A 22,273-nucleotide genomic window follows, 5' to 3' on the forward strand; every position below is an offset into this window, starting at 1 on the left:
ATCCCCAAAAGAAGAAGAAGAAGAGGCTGAGGGGCTAAAAAAAAAAGAAGAAAAATCTTGCTGGACTGAAGCTCTGTGATCTCAGGGAGAAAAAATGCGGGAGAAACTTTCTGACATGAGGACAGAGTGATTATAAAGCGGGATGTATAGCAGCTCGCTATCCAGAGGAGGAAAAAACTCTTCATATAGTTAGATGATGGATTTTACACTTTCATGTGAATTTTAAGGAGCAATGTTAAGCGAGCTTTGATCACAAGACAATGGATCACTACTAAAGACACTCGCCAATCTTGATTTAAATATCAAAACACAGATCCTGTGTCACTGTCTGTCTTCACACAATGGCAATAAACTGAACTTCACCTTTCGCTTGCCCCGAAATCAAATTTGCATTGTCGTCAGCCATAAAATACCTTTCTCTGAAACAGTCACAACAATCTGCCAGGCCACCTTAAAACAATAAACCCAACCTGTCTGAGTGCAATGTGAAAAAAAGAAACATTGTGGAGCTTGATGTGTTGTAGTGAGGCTCGCTGGAGTGCTCCGTTCTCCACCCTGCGCTTCTCGGTTCAACTGCTCCTCCATAAAATGGGTCACCCAGTCTTCGCCTTGCAATTAATTCATGTGATCTCTAACTTGAATGGAAGCGGGTAGCAGCTGTGACTGCAGTGGTGAGAAAGCTGGGCACAGAGAGAAATAGAGATGGATATGTAATATGTCCACAGGACTTTAATCATGTTGTGCTCACACTCGGTCTCATATAGATAAAGTAATGAGTGATTTACGGAAGTAATGCAGCTCTGCTATCAGTAACCTTATGTGGCCCCAGAGGACTGTTTACATGGTTGAGTATGTATGATTCTGGCACAATATCTGTGTGAGTGGAGCTGGAGCAGTCATAATTTCATCAAAGAGAAAAGCTGATTTTATCCTTTTTTGGGTTCAATTTAGTCGCATCAGAAGCAGCACGGCCACAAACTGACCCTGATCACTGCATCACCAATAGCCCTTTTCCATCAAATTATCTCTGGTTTTTAAACCAGTTCCATTCAGCCTTTTTGGAAAATTGGTGCTATCCAGTGTACTAGCCCACATTTCCACCAGTTTTGAGCAAAATCATTGTAATCATGGATGTGTCATCAACGGAGGGCCTTGCACAATGCACAATGGAAGTCAGTCACAAGATAGCATATCACAAGAAGCCAAATATCTGTTATTACAGATATTTGGTTTCTTCCAAAAAACATGCACGGACCTAGTATTGAAGACAAGATGTAGAAGACTCTTAAAGGCAAGACTATTTCCAACCTTTAGAATATGACGCCAACTGAGTCACAGTCATGAATCAACTTTTCTGTACCAAATTATTTTTGGTCAAAGTGCTCCTAAAAGTTCAAAATTAGGTAAATTCGGGAACCGGTTTCGATGTTGGTGGAAAAGGGGTACGAGTGTGTTTGGGTTCTTTGTTTCGTTACTGTGCCAGGTTAACACTGGACACACCTTTGTCAGCCGCCATATAACTTACAGGTTATATACTGGGTCAACAGCAACGGCTCCCATACCAAATTACCTTTAAGAAGTTACATTTTTTAGATATTAATTTTCCATGCAGTGTTACAGCCTGCTTCCGAAGAGACTGCTTTTCTAAACAGAGAGAATGTCCTAACCTCCATTCAAGTATCTCTTTCCATCACAGGGACTTTTCCACTAACTAGTGACACAACAGATCACTTATTACTTCATCTGTACAAACCACAGAAGTTCAGTTTCAGTTTACAGGCTGCAGATCTGCCAGTCCCTCCTGAAATAGGGCTTCCTAACCTCATGACCCAGGAAGTATTAGGTCAAGTCTGACTTTTAATAACCACTCAAACATGAGCTTTAATCACTGACACATATCTACAACATCCTTCAGAATGTAAAGCCCAAGCGGCAACCCTTCGGGGCTGAGACATGAAGCCAACACGGAAGTACCAAAAAACTACTGAATGGCTACTTGAGGCTGAAAGGCAATCCCCATAGGCCTCCATGTTAAAATGCCAAACTTAACAGCAGAAATTAACATTTTCACAGCCTGGTACAAAAAGCAGTCTTGGTTTTAAAGCAAATGTCAACATTCAAATGTACAGGGGGTGAATTTTCTTATAACTCATTTGTTTACATTTTATTACAGCTTAAGTCACACATAAGGGCGGCATGCTGTCTGCGTATAGTGTCAACAGCGCCTAAAAATGGTCACTTTAAAAACAAGATGATGTTGGCTAGAATGCCAAACTAGAAGCTTAAAACTTGAGTCCAAAAACCCATGAGTGACGACATGGCAGCTATGTCCATCATTTAAACAATTTACAGTAAGGATGCACAGTTGCAGGTATCACAATTGCATGCAGGCATGAGAAACTTTTAGAATGTAATTTTAAAGAAAATTATGTGGCCAACTCCCTGAACAGTCCAGTGGGAGAAAGATAGTGAAGACATAAAAAAAATCTATTTTATGTGCTTAAAAAAGCTGAAGCAGACTGTGCTTCTAGTCTTTCTGCATTTGCACGTCCTTTTCCACATCACATAGTTACAAAGAACAGGATGGCGCTCTGTTGTTTTCTCAAGTTGAAAAAGAATTACACTTTTAATCAATTATTAGTCAAAAACTCCTTATCTACACACTTCTTCATAAGTTACCATAGATATGCAAAGCCATACATGCAAAACCAACATTTAGTTCCTTGGTATTTGGTGGAAAACAGTACAAATACTGCCCAGATGGTGCCAGAGGGGAACGGCAATAGATATGGTAACACGACCCTACCCTTGCTGCACCTATACTGGCCTTTGGAGAATATGAGCTAAACACAGAAACACACAGACTGAAAACAATGAATTCCACGAAAGTGTAATAGGCTTTCAGTCTTTGTCACTGTTGTTTTTTTACTACAGGAAGAAATCAATAGGTCCCAATGTGACAGAAACAATACTGAGTCTGTGTTTATTAAAGGCAAAAGGAAGGAATGGAGAAAAGAGGGATAGAGCAGGAGGTAAAGATGAGAGAAGGATGGAGGAGAGATGAAAGGAGAGGCGGCTTTGGTATTGATTTGCTGGGAGCATGTATGTGTCAATGTCACCTGTGTTCAGTGCTACTTCATTCAGATTTTTGGGAGCAAACATGTGTCTGTATGTGAATGTCTCTGTATGTTTGTCTGTGTCTCGGGAGGTGGCGTGAGAAGGCAGATATGGACGATATAATAAAGACAGAGAGCAAAAACAACAGCTGGGGGAGATATTAACTGAGAAGCATGCAGCCCCGCCCTGCGCACACACACACACACACACACACACACACACACACACACACACACACACACACACACGGCTCCACCCCTTGCAGCCTGACCCACCCAAGGAAAACCCAACTGCCCCCATCCTGCAGCTTACTCCTCTCTCTCTCTCTCTGTGGTTCACCCACCTGTTAGCAGGCTGATCCCAGCATAGCTCACTGTGTGTGTTAGCCAGTGTTAACACGGACTACCAGCCTAATGTTACCTAATAGGCGTTGCCAGTGTTGATTTCCTGGGTGCTTAGTAACTTATTCGTCCCAACCGTCCACACTGGCCTCGCTCTGACCTTAAATCAAACTCTGCTTGGGTTTAATTACAGCTGCGCCGCTCATTGCACATAAAAGTACGCAGCAACTTCAGTTTCTCTCAATTAAAAGAAAAACCCACCTTCAGACACACACATAAAGTGTTGTTAAACATCATATTTAAGCATTTTGGTTAAGAGGTTAATCACAGCACTTGTGCTAAATTCCCCAAAAAAATACGGCAGCCAGAGAAAGAAATAAGTAAAGGTGAACAGAGGAATCCAATTAAGCGCCTGGGTGTCTAATTATGTATCTGTAGCAAACAACATAATGTCTATGCACCTTGTAATTAATCCTACCACTGTACATGATTTCAGCATATACGGGCATAATGAGTAGACCTTTATTGAGAAGCTGTTTTTAATAAAGCATCAATTAAGGCCTTTGCACACCAAAGGCGTTTCTTTCTTGCGATTAATTTTGCACTGATTTTTTTAAACTGTTTTTTGTCAGTATTTTCACAGAAAACCTACCTATCATGGAGTAAAAAACAACATACTTTTTTTTCAAACAAGGTCGATTTCTCTGAACTCTCGCATCACAAATAAAGACATCAAAACAATCATGTTGAGCAGAATGGATGTCACATTGCGACAGTTATAAACCTGTTGCAAATTTGCATTGTTGCTGCTAAGAATGATGCAAATATACGCAGGCGATTATTTCTTATTTTGCGGTGTTTAATTGTGAAGCCCTGCGGCATGTCAAGGCCTTCAGGAGTACGACTAGTTCTTGAACTTCTTGAACTCGGTGTATGTGTGCTTTATATCTCTGCCTGTAAAGAACTATCATTAAAAAAAAAATCTGACATTTGTAGAAACATGTATACGTGATAATGTTACTGGCTGAGAAGAGATCAGAGTGTTAAGAAGAGTCGCAGTAAACACTTAAAAAATAATAATATAAAAGTCACAAATGTTCCATAAATCACTCATCCCCTCTTCCTCACTTACATCTCCTCATTTTAAACTACCTATTGTACAATATCCACTTTGCCTCAAGACAAGAAAAATCATCCTGGGTTTCATGTTTATCGTTTTTGACCATGATTCATGTTGATTACAAACACGTTATACTAAAAAGATTTCCTCGTGAGAAAGAGGAATGTAGAGCACAGAGCACAGAGCTCTGCTCAAAATAATGTGGATGTTATTACTCTTCACCTTTGTTTTCATTTCCAAATAAGTAGTTTATATAACCGGGCTAAACTGGACTTGTTTAAAACCTGTCTGCCTGTGTTACAACGCCCCATCCAATCGTACAATTGCTCTCCACTCCTTGTGTCTCTTCAGTGGAGAATAAAATGTCACCTTAGCTGAAGTGATGGTGAATAATGAAGAAATGATATCCAGGTTGTATGTTAGAATTTTCCTGTAAGTGAAGTAAGTTAGCATTTGATTGGCAGCATTTTGAAATATTACATTGTGTATTATGAGAATTAGGATATATAAAACAGAGATAATTTATATTTCTTGGTGACACTAGAATTTCTGTCTTAACCTGCTTTATGATTCATTCCCAGTTTGTCCCTGCACACTTCCCTGTGTAAGAATGTGCCTGAACTTGTTACATCCAGCTTTGGGAGAGCCTCACTATAGTTCACAGGTTCAACAAAGCAAGGCAGTGATCATTCCTGTCCTTCAGCTGACGCCTCAGAAACACTTATATATCAACAATGTCTCTAGATATTCCTGTAGAACGTCTTTTTGAAGTCGGTTTTCCAGTCCTCGAAGCGTGCGCTCTTTCACGTCACTACCAAAGTGCTGCAAACAGTTTGCTTTCCTCCGTATTAAAATGTGATGTCACACACAAAAGGCAGGCTAACATTGCTCTGAAAAATGTCATTGCTGAAAAACCACACATTAAATGCCTAAAAAAATCTAGCTTTTCAGTAAGGAAAGCACTGAGTTAACAACCAAGCAATTATTTGGTGTATATAGCATTTTATAAAGACATAAAAGAAAGACATTACAAGTCAAAAAGCTCATTACAACTGACTGATAGTGTTGAGGCTGACAAAACAAAAACCAGTGTCGAGAAGAGTCCAATGACCTATTTCTAAATCATCACTACTCATAAATCACTCACTAATAAATGAAAAGTATCTTAGCTCAGTCATTCTGGCAGTAAACTTCCAACACGGCAACATCGGCATCCGCAACGCCTCTGCTTAACTCAGGAAACAGCCTGTTTGTGTTGGAACCAGGTGAACTTATCTCACCACACTTGGTTTAATAACATCCTAATTAAAGAGCTGCATGGACTTAATGACCTCTTAAGATCTTTGCTGCTCGTGTCAGATGACAGAGCTACAATTCATAACACGATCAAGCACGATGAACTTACGTCAGTGTGAGACCAGAATCTAGTGACTTCGAGCCAGGCAAAGCAGCAAGCCCCTTATACATGGGAGCGGCCACATTTGAGGGATTTCTGGGAGGTGATAGTCCGACATTTCACAGAGGACTTGTGGATTTCTAAACTGCTGGATGATCTTATCAACTTTTGAAGATTTATGCAATGCATATGCACATTCAAGCCTAGCTCTTTTATTTTGAAGGGGTTAGATTGCACATCCTTTTCAATAATTTCTTTTTAGATTTTTATTGTAATTTCCTCCTTTTTTCTCTTTTCTCTTTGTGAAAACCTAAATGGCAATAAACCAGACTGAGATTTATCCTTGTTGAGGTTGGGAAACCCTTATAAAGCACATCAACAGTTGGGCCTGAACATCCTGAACATGAAGCAATGTCAGCAGCAGACTCTGACAACGACATCAGACACTTCAAATCAACATAAGATGTCATCACTGCCCCTTTTGCAGTGTCAAACATGTTACCTCTTCAAGTGTTGCCATTATGTTTACATTTAGAAGAGAGATCAGTTCAATCCTTAGTTCTACATGCCTTTCTAATCACAGCAGGAAGTGGGTCTGAATGTCACATTGTCGGTTCCTGAAGCTATTCGGCCATCTGACAAGCACTTCTGATGAAGCACACTGACAGCTTAACATTACAGTAATCTATGAACAAGCAGAAGAAACTCTGCAATTAAAGAAAGCACTAAAGCTGTAGCTTTTACTGTATCGACAAACAGAACTGACCCACACACTCATGTATTTCTGATATACTTCTGCTGACCCTCTAAATATACCACGTTACTCAGTTCAGAATAAAAATACACACTCACACACACACAATGGTGCTAACTGTGTTTCCTGTCCTAATCACTAATGCTGTTTCTACTTCCTGGAAGCTCCACTCTGAAGGAAGTGGGCTGCCAACAATGACATCATCATCCTGCACCAGCAGAGGGAGCTGCATCAGTCCAATATCTGCACTGCATTCTTCTTTTCTTCCCCCCACAACATCTCTCTCCCTCTCTCTGCATCCCAAAATTGTGAATGTGCTGTCCTTTGAATGGATTGAATGCTCAACCAAACACACACACACACACAAACACACACACACACATACACACACACACACACACACACACACACTGACTAACACTCGTGCTAGCAAAGCCCTCCTGGCAAAAGCACAGCAAATAGGCCTCCAACCTCTCATGTCTCATGCTCTCTCTCTCTCTCACACACACACACACGCACACGCAAACACACAGGGAGTAATAGAGTGTGTGTACGTGTGTGACTGTGTGTGTGTGTTGTGGCCTGTCTTTGTGCATGAGTGCTCCTGTTTGCTGGAGGACAACTGACTTGTTTATGTGCATACATCAGTGACACACACATGCACAGAGGGCCTCATTGTGTGTTTGTCTGTGTGTGTGTGTGTGTGTGTGTGTGTGTGTGTGTGTGTATATCAGAGAGAGAGAGAGAGAGAGAGAGAGAGAGAGAGAGAGAGAGAGAGAGAGAGAGAGATTACAGGGCTATTCACTGTGCCTTGCTGGCAGGTATTCAGTGTGTGTGTGTGTGTGTGTGTGTGTGTGTGTGTGTGTGTTCGCCTTTGGCTGAAGCAGCGAGTTAGAAAGAGAGAGAGAGAGGAGGGGGCAGGGAGAGAGGTAGAGAAACCGAGAGAGAGAGAGGCTGGTTTGGAAAGGTGGAGGAGGAAGAGGGGGAGTGAGGAGGGAGGGAGGCGGGGGGGAGGGGTCAGGCTACACAGTCTTTTCGGCAACTCCCGCCAGAGCCGCGGTTGCCATGGAGACGGGGCGAGCGGAAGCAGAGCCTCCCTCGACATATCCTATTAGGGCGAGAGAGAGAAACGGGGGAGAGAGTCGAGAGTGAGAGTTTGAAAGAGAAAGTAGAAGAAGAACAATGGCGGGAGATAGAAATGAGATGAGATCGACTGTGTGTGTGTGTGTGTGTGTGTGTGTGTGTGTGTGTGTGTGTGTGTGTGTGTAAAAACAGATGCTGAATAAAGAGGGAGTCTGCTAACTTTTCTCGGAAAGACATAACAAGGCCACAAAATGACCTTTGAACTCCTGCCGAAACTAGTTAACTAGTATGAGCACAACATCCTCTTTCTTTCATCACCACATGTCTTCCTCTAAAAATACAACCATCTGCCAAACTGCTCTTGAGCAAGGCGTTTTACCTCATGCTGCTCAGTGGCCAATTTTGGTATCCTTTAAATAGTATCAAGGTACCAGACAAGCCCAATCGTGAAATCTGAGTTTTTTCTCGATCCAAAACTACTGATATATGATTGTCAGCCAACCGAAAATTTGGCATAGCCCGTGCACGCCACAGTATCCAAACTGTCCTTTATCCCAAAAGCCATTTCTAAACATGCACAAATAATAAGAAGCATGTGCAGTTGGTCTGGTAAAACGTCTTCCTCTGTCCTGTCTCATTAATTTCCTACTTAAGGTTCAATGTAAGTGTATAGTATGTTTACTTTTGCGTTCACTTTTGTTATGTCGATATATGGAAATATGATTTTTGCTGCAAACCAACTTCCCAATGGGGACACATAAAGTGTCTATCATATTTTCCCACCGGCTGCAACCACTGATGTATATACTGCAACACAGACGTCCTTTTAGGAGATGTCGTTGCAGTCCATGTCTCACATTACATCTCAGATGTATGAGGATAAATTGTAAAGAAGGCACACTGGGAAAGCTGGGACTTTCCTAAACACCAGTTGTAAGGTATTTAATGATCAATGATAAATATCCATGACTAATCGAAATTTTAATGGATGTGGTAAATAGGAGACAATCCACCTAAAAAAACATGGCAGTTAGCATCTTTGTTTGCATGCAGATTTGCCATAACAGGTAGAAAATGGATACTTTTCAAGATATCTTAACTATTACTTACACTTTATAGGTGATCTGCCAAGCCCATTGTAGATTTGTGACGTAGTAGTTTCCTTTGGTTAATTTGGGACTGGACCTTTGGGGGTCATCTTGGTCAGTTTCAGAGTATTACAGTTTGACTTTTGCATCTTTCTAACAAATGTGTAAGTCTGTCACATGTGGTCCAACTGTCCTGGTTCCTGTAGTGCTGGACTGCAGGTTAAATGACAGCAAGTCGGACTCACAAAACTTTTAGTAAAAGTGTCGTCTGAGAAAACCACTATTTGGAATTTTTGGGGTATGCAGGGCAGACCTTGGGGAAGCTATTCAAAAGTTGCCAGACTTTACCCTGTGGATTCCTCTTATACAATGCAATTAGCTTGTTTATCGTTCAGTGGATTAAAAGCAAAATAATCTAACTGGGAAATAATAGGCAGATAAATGATGAAAATAATCAGTGGTTGTGGGCCTTATGGAGTGACTTTATTTCTAAATGTAGGCTTCACATATCTTGATGGGGATTGAGCAACTTTTACAGGTTAAACCAGCGTTCATCTCGATGGTTACTTTGCATATTTCCTTAAGTATGTCATGGTGCGTCAACAATGATGATGCAAACAAGTCAGAGTATAAGCATAATAGTGAATTTGAGTTAAAGCAACAGATTAAGTAGGATGTGAAGTGTTAAGTGTTTATAGGCTCCCAGTGGAGCGAATAGCAGGAGGACCTGCCTCCTGGAGACTTTATCTTTGGACAGGAAACTCTACTCCCCTCTGTTCGAGGCAGCCACAGAGGTGTGGTCAACACACACACGCAGCAACACACACACCCTCTGCTTAATGATGCCTTACGCAATAGTACTCCACCCAGCCCCCACCCTTCACTAACCCAAACCACACCATGCCACTACACACACACATTGGGCTGTACCAGACCCCTCCCCCACCTCGCCATCCCCTCACAGCCTCATGAGAACATGCTGACATAATTCTGCTTTTTCTCTGAAATATTAGATGGTTTTAAATCAGGAGTTTATTTTCTAACAGCAGGTGTTTGGCTCCTGTGGGGTCGAATTATAGGTCAGTTTCAACACCCACCACTTCCCTCACACCCTCGCTTTTTGTACGTCATCTGGCAGTCACTTCTGTTGTGTTCAGCTAAATAAATGATCAACTGAGGAGATCAATAAAAATTAATACCCGAACTCAATGGAAACATGGCAAATAAACTTCAAAGCAGTATTTCAGCCTGTTCTATCAAACGTTTGAATTTTAAAGGGATTTTTAGACACAAGATTGCCAAAAATGACAAAAACTAACTAGGACCACTTTAGAGACACCAGAAGCTGTATATAATATGTGTTAATATTAACAATAGAGGACAGAACAGATAATGAGGTGCATCTGCATTTCAAATTGCTTAGGAGAGAGACTTGCAATTACTTGTAATCCAAGGCAACAAATACAAGAAAAAATGACACTGTAGCCTTTTCAGTGTCCAATTTCAATATAGGCATTTTAGTATTTTTCTAAAGTTGTCAAGACAACTGTGCTACTAAAACAAGTGAAAAAAGCAATTGTGGGGAGAATTTATGGGACTGTACTTGCTGAAAGAGCTAGGTAAAAGTTGGTGTCATCTGCATAATAGTAATTTTACTGTATGACACATCATAATGGTATGCACAGGTTTGTAGTTGCTGAGTGACACAAAGTTATTTAAAGTCACTTTTTATAACTGGAACACAAAACCGTACAGTTTCTATTGGTTTGTACTGAAATACAAATGTCAAAGTGGAATTGGCTTCTTGGTATAACTGGTGTCATTGGTAAGAGTAGATTTATATCCTAATGAGAAAAGCAGGTAGGCTATGCACATGGAATAGGTCTGTTGTAAATGGTGACTCAGCAGGCAGTGTATCATGAACTTTAGCACGAGTCTGTGCAGGTACGAGGCAACTTTGACCTGTGTATTTGTTTAAAAAAGAGCTTAGGACATATCAAGGTGCAGTAAATCCAAAACAGAAAGAAGAAAGAAGTAACAACTGACCAACTAATATATCACTTTAGGTTTTTAAATTTGTTGCTTGTTAAGTCAGTCAAATGTGCAGAGACAACACTGGAAAGTCAAAATCAAAACAATAGCTTTATCGCTGCCAATCGGCTGACAAACAGCAGTATCACAATCTCTCTTTCCTGGATCATTGACTGGCCTAATGCTGGATGAAAAAGGAGGGAATCAGAACAGAAAAATGCCACCTAGCACAACCAGAAAAAGAATAAATTGGAACTGCAAGGACAATCACTTGAAGTGAAATCTCAACCTGCACATGAATATGGCACTAACAGTATAACTGAGTATGATCTTCTTTCATCTGCTAAATGAGTCTTAGCGGGTGAAGTGCATTTAATTTATCAGCCTCTGCAGAGGTGACACCGAGGGCTCATTTCACAGCTACAAACTTTTCATTTACAATTCAATTATTTCTTAAGACTCTTATATCCAGACACAGTTCCCCTTTGACAACTCTGCACACATATTCATGTCTTTGAGGCTAAGCCTAACCTCAAGCCTGACCAACACCCACAGAAACCCAACCTAAATGAGGAATGGGGACACTGTAAACTTGACCTGAACATGTTACCTGGGAGCACAATTTTTACATGATGTTGCTCAATTTTGACTTAAACCCACATTACAGGGCACAGATGCTTTGCTGAGGGTGATGAACAGCCAGTTTTCTGTCCTGCATGTGACTTCACTTTTAACTGTACCCCTCATCTCCCCTCCCAAAACTACCACTCCCTGCTAATGGAGCCAATCCTGCCTATCCCACATACCATCACAGAGGCAAATCGAAGTCTGCACTCTCTGTGCTCTGCTGAACTATGGATTGAGGGTTTTTTAGGATTGTGGGTCCAGTTTTACTGCTGTCATTACTGTTGGTGAGTTCAAGGGTTAAAACCTCCGCTCAAAATTCCATCATTATAAGCAGATTCGAGAAAGGGAAATCATGAAATGTGAAATGGCAGAATCAAAATATGTGTAACTTTTAAGTCACAAAGTTTTCCAGTGGCCACAGGACTTGTACTTCTGAGGACTAGTTGTGCTGTGACTGGAGGCAGTGGATGAAGAGATGAATTTCTCAAGTGGATGAATATAGCTGAAATACTCCTCTAAAAAAAGTTTAAATCTTGGTTTTGCCTAAAATCAATCAGAATTTGAGTTTCCATCATAAGTTTGACATTGAGTCTACTCCAACTGATTTTTGTGGCGGAGGGGGATTCGATACACTCTAACCAATCACTAAATGCCAACAAATCAGCCTAAATATAATGTCACACTAATGCAAAGCCCTCCATCAAACATTGGCTTAAAGAGCAGAGCAAAGTAAAAACAGTCTAACAATAATGGGAAGAGATGTCAATTTAAAACAGCTTAGATGGCAGCATGTACCACAGCGCTTGCAATTGTTGTTATTACTCCTTAGTTAGCTCCCCTGTGGTGCTCATGGGTCATTTTTTATTGAGACCCAGAAACCGCTGTTTCATGTCACAATGCGAGATAAATCAGTAAACTCAGTGGAATTGGCTGATCCCAAGATCTGGACCAAAGCAAAACTTGATTCAATATATTGGATTAATTCTTAATTTTATGGTTCATTTACTGAATCACTCACAATTTAAATTACATTGTAAAAATAACTGTTTAAACTATAAAAATGTAAAAGAGGTACTTTGTGATAATGCGAGGCAAAGTGTATTCTAAAGCATATGGCATGGAGCATAGGATGAAATAATCAACAGGTTTTGATTTTGATCTGCGTGCCAATATCCCAAAAACCTAATATACTCTGTTGACTTTTTTGAGCTGTTTTTTGGCCACAGCCAACAAACATCTCACCACTTGCATTGCAGTTTCACTAAAAAGACCCAAAGAAAACTGATGGGAGCAGCTATCCTTCGTTTGCATCTCCTTGCTGGCTGTGTAAAGCCAACTGGGGACAACATTATGGACAACAAAAGGAAAAAAACAACACTGAAGGCAACACAGAGGAGGGCAGAAAAAATGGCAGTCATAATCCTGCCGTGCAGCCTTTCCTTATCTGCCTGCCCACACCCTCTACACCTCTTTCTCCACCTTCCCTTCGATCTCTCCATCTGCACTCTTTCCTCATCTGTCTCCTCGCAGCCAAACTGTTTCTTTTTCTCGTCCTATCTTCTCTTCCCTCTCTGCTTTTCTTAACCCTTCCCACAGCTTCGTCTCTTCATACTTCATCCATTCTCCACCCCATCCAGCTGGCAACACCCTTCCCTCCTTCCTCAGTATGTAGGCTGGCTTAATGGCTGCCATAACATGCCTGTGACTCCCAACGGGCCTCGCCTAATCATTACTGCTCATGCCCTTTATTCTATACCCTCGCCTGTCTCCGATTATAACAGGGTGCATGGACCTACCTATCAGTTTAACACGAAAGCGAGAAATGCCAAAGGTGTAGCAACACGCCTGCGCTGCCAGCTCAGCCAGGGCAACATACAAACACTCCCAAAGTTTTTATTGCTTTTGATTATATTTAATTTGCATTCAGAGAGTCTAGCCACCAATAATCATTGTCTTTAATCACAATGAAAAACAGCAACCAGCCAGCAGATAAACACTTGTAAGAATGAGCTATGGGTAGTAGTTTAGCCTCTACTAATAACCATGAGGCTGGCCAAGTAACCATGCATCACAAAGTACAGTTTTAAGAGCATAATGAGGCCTTCTGAAAGACAAGAGGTAAACCAAATAATTGAAACATCTAATGATAGAGAATTTAAATTCCACAAGGTATAATACGCAATAAAAAAGGAAGCAATGGAGCTAAAATTTAAATACAATGATTATCAAACTGATTGACAGGGTCTTTTAATTCAGAACAAACCTAAAATATCAGCTACAGTTTACTTGGGATTTTTTTTCTGGTACTGTTCAATGTTTGTTTACAGCAGGGAAAATGTCAGGATTTTCAACTATGTTAGTAAGTAAATAAACCCATATCTTTCATCATAAAGATAAACTTTTGTGGGCCTTTTATTTTATTTTATTTTTGTGGTAAGTTGCACATTCTGCCAAATAAATGTAACCTTAAGTATTGGAGATCTGGGTATTTTTGGACACTTTGAGATGTCATTGATCAAAGCAACATAAGACAACTAAAACAGCTTAAAAAATTGCCCAGTATGCAAATGCTGCAAATTTTGATGTTAAATCTGGAAAATCATGACATCATCTGCCAAACAGACTTGCCTTGATCCTGTGTTTTTGTTAATATTCTGGTGTCTTTTGGTCATTTTTTTTAGGGTTTTCTGATTTTGTTTTTCCCTTCTTGTTTCATGTATTCATCCTGGTCAATATGTTTCTGAATTTATTTTGTAGGTTATCTCCCCTGTGTCATGCCTTGTGTTACTTCCTGCCTTTGACTGCCTGTTCTCTGTCACACCTGTCCTGCATCAGCCTCGTAAGTCCTTCCCTGCTCCTGTTTCTCCCTGCCTGCTCTTCTGCCTCATCATCCTCATTCCTCTCACCTGAGCCTCTCTCTCCACCTGCACTTCATCCCCCTCGTCAGTCTAGTTTGTATTTAAGTCGTGGTTTTGAGTTCAGTCTCTGTTTGATTCTTGGTTTGTGTGTGATGCTCAGTTCCTTTTTTTTTTTACTAGAGAATGATCTTTTTAGTTCCTTTTGCCTGTCATCTCCTGCAGTTGGGTCCACCTGCTGCACATTAAATGACAAGAGTGTTCACTGACAAATACATGGTGGACATAGATTTTTTTTGGGGGGGGGGACAGGGGACATGTTCCCTTTGATATTTAGAGCATGTGACTTTGTCTCCCCCCCCCAAATGAAAACATGAAAGTAGCAGAGAACTTTTTTTAACACCATAAATTGATGCAGAAGTGGCACAAATTGGTGCACACAAATTCACCATAATGCAGAAAATCAAGTGTTTGCTGCTCAAAACCCAAGCCCCCTGTTACACACAGTACCACCTCAATTAAAATGCCCTTAACTGGCATCAAAGACAATAACTTAATGTCTTTCGCTATGAAGTGTTCATATTATTTTGTTTCCTACAAAAGGCCTTGTCCAGCCGTGATTTAAAGGCTTGGTTCGCACACTATGTCACAATGTATTTGGACAGCTCAAATCCTCTGAGTCCTACAATAAAAATAAATAAGTAAATATGAGCACTCCCTGAAGTGGAGGAGTGTGACTCGTAAAGAAAAAGATGCAGCTTAGCGCTGTTAATTAGCTTAATTTATCGGCAGACAGTTGGGTTAAAATGGTTTACTCCTGAAAAACATAACTGCTGAGCAATGAGGGGACATGCACAGTGACCCCTGTGGGAGTCTCTTTTCGAGTGAAGCTTTTCTCCTTAAAATGATTCACATATTGTCTTGTCAGGGTGCTTTGGTGCTGCAATGACCTCTGACCTCCTCACTATTTGTTTCATGAAGCTCATTCTGCCAATACTCTCCCTGAAAGTCAGTCAGGATTAGAACAAACAAAAGCTGCCTGAAACACAGCGCCACAAATGTCAACACGGAGTAAAAGCATATTCATTAAATGTGTTTTATGACTTTCTACATTTTTTTATCATTAGTCTATCAATTGTTTCCAACCACTGTGAGGACAACCTGTGCTTCTTCACTGTTCTGACATCACATCAGCAGAGCAGTAAAGCTCATCGTGATCTTTATAGATCCAGAGAGAAAGCGCTTTTCTCAGAGCTGCCTTGCTTCACGTTTATACAGCTCCATTCAACCATTCATAGTTATAGTGGGTCAAACACTTTGCTCAAAGGCTCTCCAGCAGCAACATTTACTGAGGACAATGAGGGTGTTTCTCATTCAATTTCCCTTTCCAGAGATTTCCTACTGGTCTCAGAACAGCTGGACATGTTGTCAAAAGGCCCACTGAATAATGTTTCCATTGTGCAAACATCAAAATCTACTGGATTAATCATTTATCGAGCAAGAATCCCAAACATTCTCTTAATTTAGCTTGTAAGATCCGTTACATTTGCCTATTTCTTTTCTCAGAAATTGACTAACAGGCTATCGCAGCTGTCTGAAGACATCATCCTGGGCTGTGGAAAACTGTGGCAGGCTCTTGTCATTATTTTATGACATTTCACAAATCACATAAATCACAGATTATTCAATCCGGAAAATAATTGACTGATTTAATGAAAGCTTTTCTTTCTGATATGGAAACTCAAAATGAGGTATTTTGGCACAGGATGCAATGTGTCTTATGGTTCTGGTTTGTTTGGATTAAGCAGCAGCAGAGGAGGAAGAAGAAAAGTTGTGTAATTGGCGTGTGATGTGACAGCCACCATAGCTGAATAAACACAAACAAACTGCATGAAGAGATCATATATTTATACCACTTTTCTACATTTACACTGACGCATATAAGGGCTCATGACCATCACAACCATCATCAAATCACCCTCTGTTCAACTCACCCTCCTGTGTATCATCCACCCCTCCAGGCACTCCCGCACTTCCTTCACTCCATCAACAGAACTATCAACAATTCATCCCTCTTTCTGCGCTCTGCCCACCGATCCACTACATGGAATTTTCATTTCACTCAGGTCCTTCCCCTTCGGTCGCTCCTCTACATCCTCTGCATTGGATAGGAAGACTAAAATTGTGCTAATTTAAGTTTGTGACTTACATGATATCACTGCTTTGTCAGTGGGATGAATTATCCCAACTTTCTTAGCTCTGGATGAACCTTTTCAGCAAAAAATCCTCAAAATATGACAGAAGGATGGAGTAAAGTTCAAGACGAACAATTAAGAAATTGTTCTGAGTTATGCAGAAACATACTGTTGACTTTTCATAACTACCTGGGAGATGTTGTTCACAAAGAACACACATTGCTACTGAAACCGCAGAACTACACCAGGCCTTGTACAAACAATTTACTAAGAAGTGATATCAGAAAGTGATCGCTAACATGTTTACCCTGAATATTGAGCATTGTAATGCAGGTGAAGAGACGTGGCATTTTCTTTTCATTCAGGGACTAAACAGGAGTAAAGAGTCCAATATATGTACGACTTGTATTCTACAATCGTGTATCAGTATCTCTGATATTGAAAAGAGTGGAGAGTAATTCTACAATAATGTTTTATGCTTTCATAAAGCTCAATTATCCCACATTGTCAGCACAGAGTTTAATATCAATGATACGGTCATGGACCTTCCTCAGGTATCCAAAGTCTCTTTCAAATGCACAATAAAAACACTTCTCAAACAACTGGCTTTTTTAGACAATGGGAAAGTGTAAAACTGGCATTCACACTCAGGTCACATGACTGCAATAGTTATGGGTATTTATCGCCTTTGGCTCTGTTCAGCATTAATGGAAACACAACACCTGGTTGGTTGTGCTAATTTTAGCCTCTGAACTCACGAGATGCAATGACGCATCGCCACTGAATAGCATCCATCTCCACCTAAGCAGTGCCAAAACATCGATCCAAATTGGTCTGCACCACGTTTGAAAGACTGAATAAGTAAAAGATACAGAAAAAGACGCAACCACAGTGAAGTTTTCACAGACTTCCATCCTTGCTGCCTGCTACTGTTTACCCGATCTCCAGCCTGTCCGTGGAGTTTAACGTCACGCACAAAAAAAAAAAAACACACACCGAGAAAGTCACACTTGTCTGCTGCAGAGCCATGTGCACCGCTCTGCTCTGCTGGCAATGGGAAAGCAGTCTATAGCCTATTTTTAGCAGGTTTACCCATGTTTAATGTAAAACATGTAAAACACTAGCATGTGCTACTATTTTTAGTGGAAAAATAGGTACAAGGAGCCCTGGGTTGAGCAGTTTTCGATAGATATTACTGCATAAAAAAAGCCCCTTATGCATTTGAATGGGTCCTCTGCATTGCACAGTGGGGGTTCAAACACTTTTGCTGCAATGCAAGGCAGTGTCACCCAGCATTATTTTTTGAATACTATAAGTTCACATCCTCAGTAGATTTTTTGTAACTTGAATGCCATGTATCTACTGTTTACTTTGTGATCATGACAACAATTATTCTAAAACTTTTGCTGCAGTGCTAACCTTCCAGAGTTGTAAAATCCTTCCTCATGAATAATAAACTGCTGTACAGAGTTTAAGCATCTGTTAAGTCCTCAAACGCTTTAATCTGTTACTCAAACTGGACTTGCTGTATCATATTTCATCATCTCGCTGGTACCTGAAACAGCACATGGCCACCGAGACAGTTCCATGTGTATTTGTTATCACATGGCCTGTCTATAGTCTAAACCCAAATTCATACCAGGGTTTATCCCAGCTCTGTGTGTTTGATTTTAAATTCTAAGGCTATGTTTTTTATAAAAACTTGAGTGTCATTTTGTAGTTTTAGTCAGGCAATCAGATAGGTTGTAAACAAGCATGTAGTTTCGGCCAACTTATCTAAACCACTTCATTCAGAGGCAAAAGCGAAATAAAAAATGTTGATTATAATCGCTCCTTACACAGAATGCCTGTGTGTGCAAAAATACAGCAAGCATGGTGGGTCAAAGCTGACACAGGAATTCAACTTTGATGGAAGTTTAAAACAAACAATTGGGATAACAAATGCATTAGTCATGTCTATTTCGCTTCCAAATCCATCTCGCTACACCTGAGGCTTGTTTACAGTCTGACCAGTCCTGATTCTTGTGTTTAACTTATTGACTGTATTAAAAATAATGGACACAGCTACCATGACGACACCAATAATGTCACCAATTGTCTTGTGGAATTTTGTTTGAAGTCTCAAGTTTGGCAGTTTGGCTGTCACTTAGATTTCTTAGATTTTTTGAGCCAGATGTGACAATATCTGACAGAGTTTAGGGGTGGCGTATATATAAGTTTACTATATAGTTGTCATGAATGGGAAAATAAGCTATAGAAACCAAAACCGTTTTAGTACCAGCCTGTAAACTTTTTTCTCTGCTGTTAATTTGGACTTTTTCACATGGCGTTCTATGAGGATTGACTCGCTCTTGGAGACAGCCTCAAGTGGCCATTAGAGGAACTGCAGTATTTCTGTATTGCCTATATTCTTCAGCCTTGTCGCACAGCCTTAAGTGATCTTGCCATGTGCCCAGATCTCAGCAACTAAGTTGGTGAACCAGCTGTTTTTATTACAGAAAAAAATGATAAGACCCAGATTATAATCAACTTGAACTCTCCTTTAAAACTGATCGAGATTAGTTATGTTTGCCTGGGCCTCATCTGAAGAGAACTGTAGTTGAAAACTGGTGTGAATTGGAGGCCGCGCCTCTGATATAAATGAGACAGCGATGATAAAACCTGGACTCCCTAAAGTTGAAACATGAAGAGACGTGATTTGTAAAGTTTGACAAATTAATACTCAATTAATCACTAACTCATTTGTAAATGTTGCCAATGCCAAGAAAAGCACAAACAACAAAATCCTCCTCAGTCTGATTTTAATCCAGTGTGAACTTTGCGTAACCAAACACGCCTGATCATGAGCAAAGCCAGTCGGCGTTGGCCGCACCTTCCCACACCCACCTGACTCCGATTCCATCAACCCGTCCATCAATCACTCTGCTTGTTCACCCACCCTCTTCATTATCAATCAACCAATCACCTCCATCCACCCCGCCTCCCCCTCCTCACCGTGCACTCCATCTCCTCTGGCTCTGGTTTGATCTGTATGGAGGGCATGACTGTCTCGCCCTCCTTCTCCTCCTCTTCCTCCTTCTTCTTCACAGACTGTGTCGCCACTTCCTCTCGCTCCTCTTCCCCTGCTTCCTCCTCCTCTTCCTCCTGCGGCGGCCGAGGCCTGGTCGCAGGTTCCTCCTCCTTCTCCTTCTCCTCCTCCTCTCTGGCTACCGGTTGTGGCGATGATGATGGCGGCGGTTGTTGGGTCTGCTTGGCCGGGCTCCTCTGCTTCTTCTGGGCGCCGACAGCACTCTTCTTCTGCTTAGGAGTCGACTGGCACTGAGGAGGAGAAGAGGAGAAGGTGAGAGGGATCCATGACAAACAGAAGAAGGTAGAGGAGGAGAAGAAGAAGGCTCAGGAGGATGTGATAAGGGGGGTAGTTGAGGATGAAAGTGGGGGATGGAAGAGAAAAACAAGGGGGAGGAAGGGGGAGAACAATGTAAAAAAAAAAAAAAAAAAAAGGCCAAAACTTCCAGGCCAGGGGGAGAGGGTGAAAGGAGGGGACTGGCCAAAGGATCTGAAGAAGGAATGAGGAGTAAAGGGGGCGGGGGGAGAGAAAGGAAGCAAGAGAAGAGGAAGCAAAATGTGAAAAAGGAGGTGAACAGATACGGGGAGGAAGACAGGTAAGAAAGGAAGTAAGACAGGAAATGGCGTGATAGAGTGTGGAGGAAAAGAAGAGTGGCTACAAGCATTACCTCTGCTCTAATAGCTGTGGAAAAGAAAAACCCCTCCTCACAAAAAATCAGCCAGGAGAGGGAGGTAAACACACACACACACACACAGTTTTAGAAAAAAAGATAGAAAATTAAAGGCAAAGAGAGAGACAGAGGAGGCAGAGAGACAAAGGCCTAATCCTGAGGCTGCCAGTGAGGGAATGAGAGCGAAAGAGAAATAACAGAGGCAGAGAGAGAGAGCAGGGAGGAGTAGCCGTGAACTGACCCCTCCCTCCCTTTCAGCGGCAGGCAGGCGGACACACCCTTTTCTGGAAGCCGAGCAACACACACACACAGAAAGAGAGAGAGAGAGGTGTGGGGAGTGCCAAGCCAGAGGGACTCAACACACACTGCTACTTCTTTTCTGTCTCCATTTTCTCTCCATGTCCACTTCCTTTCTCAGACATCTACACGTCCTACGACTCGATGTGACAATTAGAATTACTCCTGTGGAAGACCTTGTTAATAGTTGAGTGAACAAGATGTAAATCACAAAGGTTTCCTCTGAATTCAAGCATAATTCGACTTGAGCATTCAGTGAGGTGAAGTGCCGCTTACCTTTTGAAATGTATAGGTTTCCGTGCAGATAACAATATACGTTTTTCTGAATGTTCTTTCAGCAATGTACTTATTTTAATCTACAATTTTTTTTCACTTAACAAAAGAACCCAAAGTTCTGTAATGTTGAATGTTGTCAAAACACAGTCAAGCATATGAGAACTCTGTCTAAAATGTAAATAATTATTATTAAAATCAGAGAATAACGAGTGAAAAAGCAGCAGCAGAATCACAGCAAACATTTCAGAAAATGAAAATGTCTTACACCGATTCACCGCCTTCAAATTATACGGTTGTATGTGTGATCTGATCAGTTTTACGATACTGAGCTGCCATTCTTCTTCTCCCATTCCAAAGTCCAAAGCTATATGAAACATTTGTTTTCTAAAAGTCAAATACTGCATATAACTTAAAAGAAACACCTCACATAATGTTAACAAGTTGTCACATAATAAGAATATATGAATAACTCAATTTTGACAAAAATGTTTTTTATTCTAAAGTGTCAGATGTTTGAAATGCTATTTTTTTTTGTCAATCAACCACAAAATTAATCAATTAATCCAGTGGTTTTAAAGATGCATAATTACTTTCATCATATTGTCATTTCCCAAAACAAAAGCAATAAGACAATGAATTTAAACTGTGAGATATGAAAACCGATATTTTGACTGATCCAGCTTTCAGTGTCCCCCTTGGCTCCTTGCTGCGACCCACCGTTGGGTCGTGACCTACAGTTTGAACACTGCTGAACCAACACTAAAGGAAGTTGTAAAAAAGATGACTTCCCTTCCGAGGTTTTCTTCCCCTTTGCTCTTAGCTGTTGCTGATGAGAATGCGGTTACAATCGACGTTTAAGTGGAACTTTTTAGAGTTGTGGTTTTTAAAAGTAATCAAACTTTTTCAGATCTGCACGTCCACATTTGAGCTACAGTTCTTTCAGTCTACATCCCGAAAATGTGAACCTGACAGGACTAAACACAAGCCAAAATATCTTGCTAGGTCTCATAATAAAGGTGTGGTCAAACCTGCGCACAGTAAAGGACAATCACACTGACCAATCTGGCATACTATAGATCATATCATCCTGCGTGAGCAAACAGGAAGTGATAGTTAAGTGACTTTCTCACGCTCAAATGCGCCAAGTCTCTACTTCCTGTCTGCAGAAGCGACCCTGCTGTACATCCCACTGCTTGACAAGGGAAATATAATGCTATGCACTGTTCAGTCCAAAATCTACTGAAAAGATTAATGTTGTTGAATACCCACATGCCTCTAGGAATAAATATTGACTTAATAGTAAAGCAAAGTAACTCCCAATTAATTACCAAGTATTTACATTATCCAACTGAAAGT

General features: G+C 40.8%; 1 protein-coding gene across 2 annotated transcripts in view; it reads right to left on the bottom strand.

Annotated features, from left to right (window-relative positions):
* The window catches only part of klf8 (Kruppel-like factor 8), a 69,996-nt gene that overhangs the window by 14,224 nt on the left and 33,499 nt on the right, over positions 1-22,273 (bottom strand). For both annotated transcript variants that reach the window (XM_042498782.1, XM_042498781.1), the window contains exon 2: positions 19,602-19,925. In XM_042498782.1, coding sequence (XP_042354716.1) covers positions 19,602-19,925 — 324 coding nt within the window. The remainder of the gene's footprint in view (positions 1-19,601; positions 19,926-22,273) is intronic.

This window comes from Plectropomus leopardus, chromosome 13, assembly GCF_008729295.1.
Source record: "Plectropomus leopardus isolate mb chromosome 13, YSFRI_Pleo_2.0, whole genome shotgun sequence".
Classification (NCBI taxonomy): Eukaryota; Metazoa; Chordata; class Actinopteri; order Perciformes; family Serranidae; genus Plectropomus; species Plectropomus leopardus.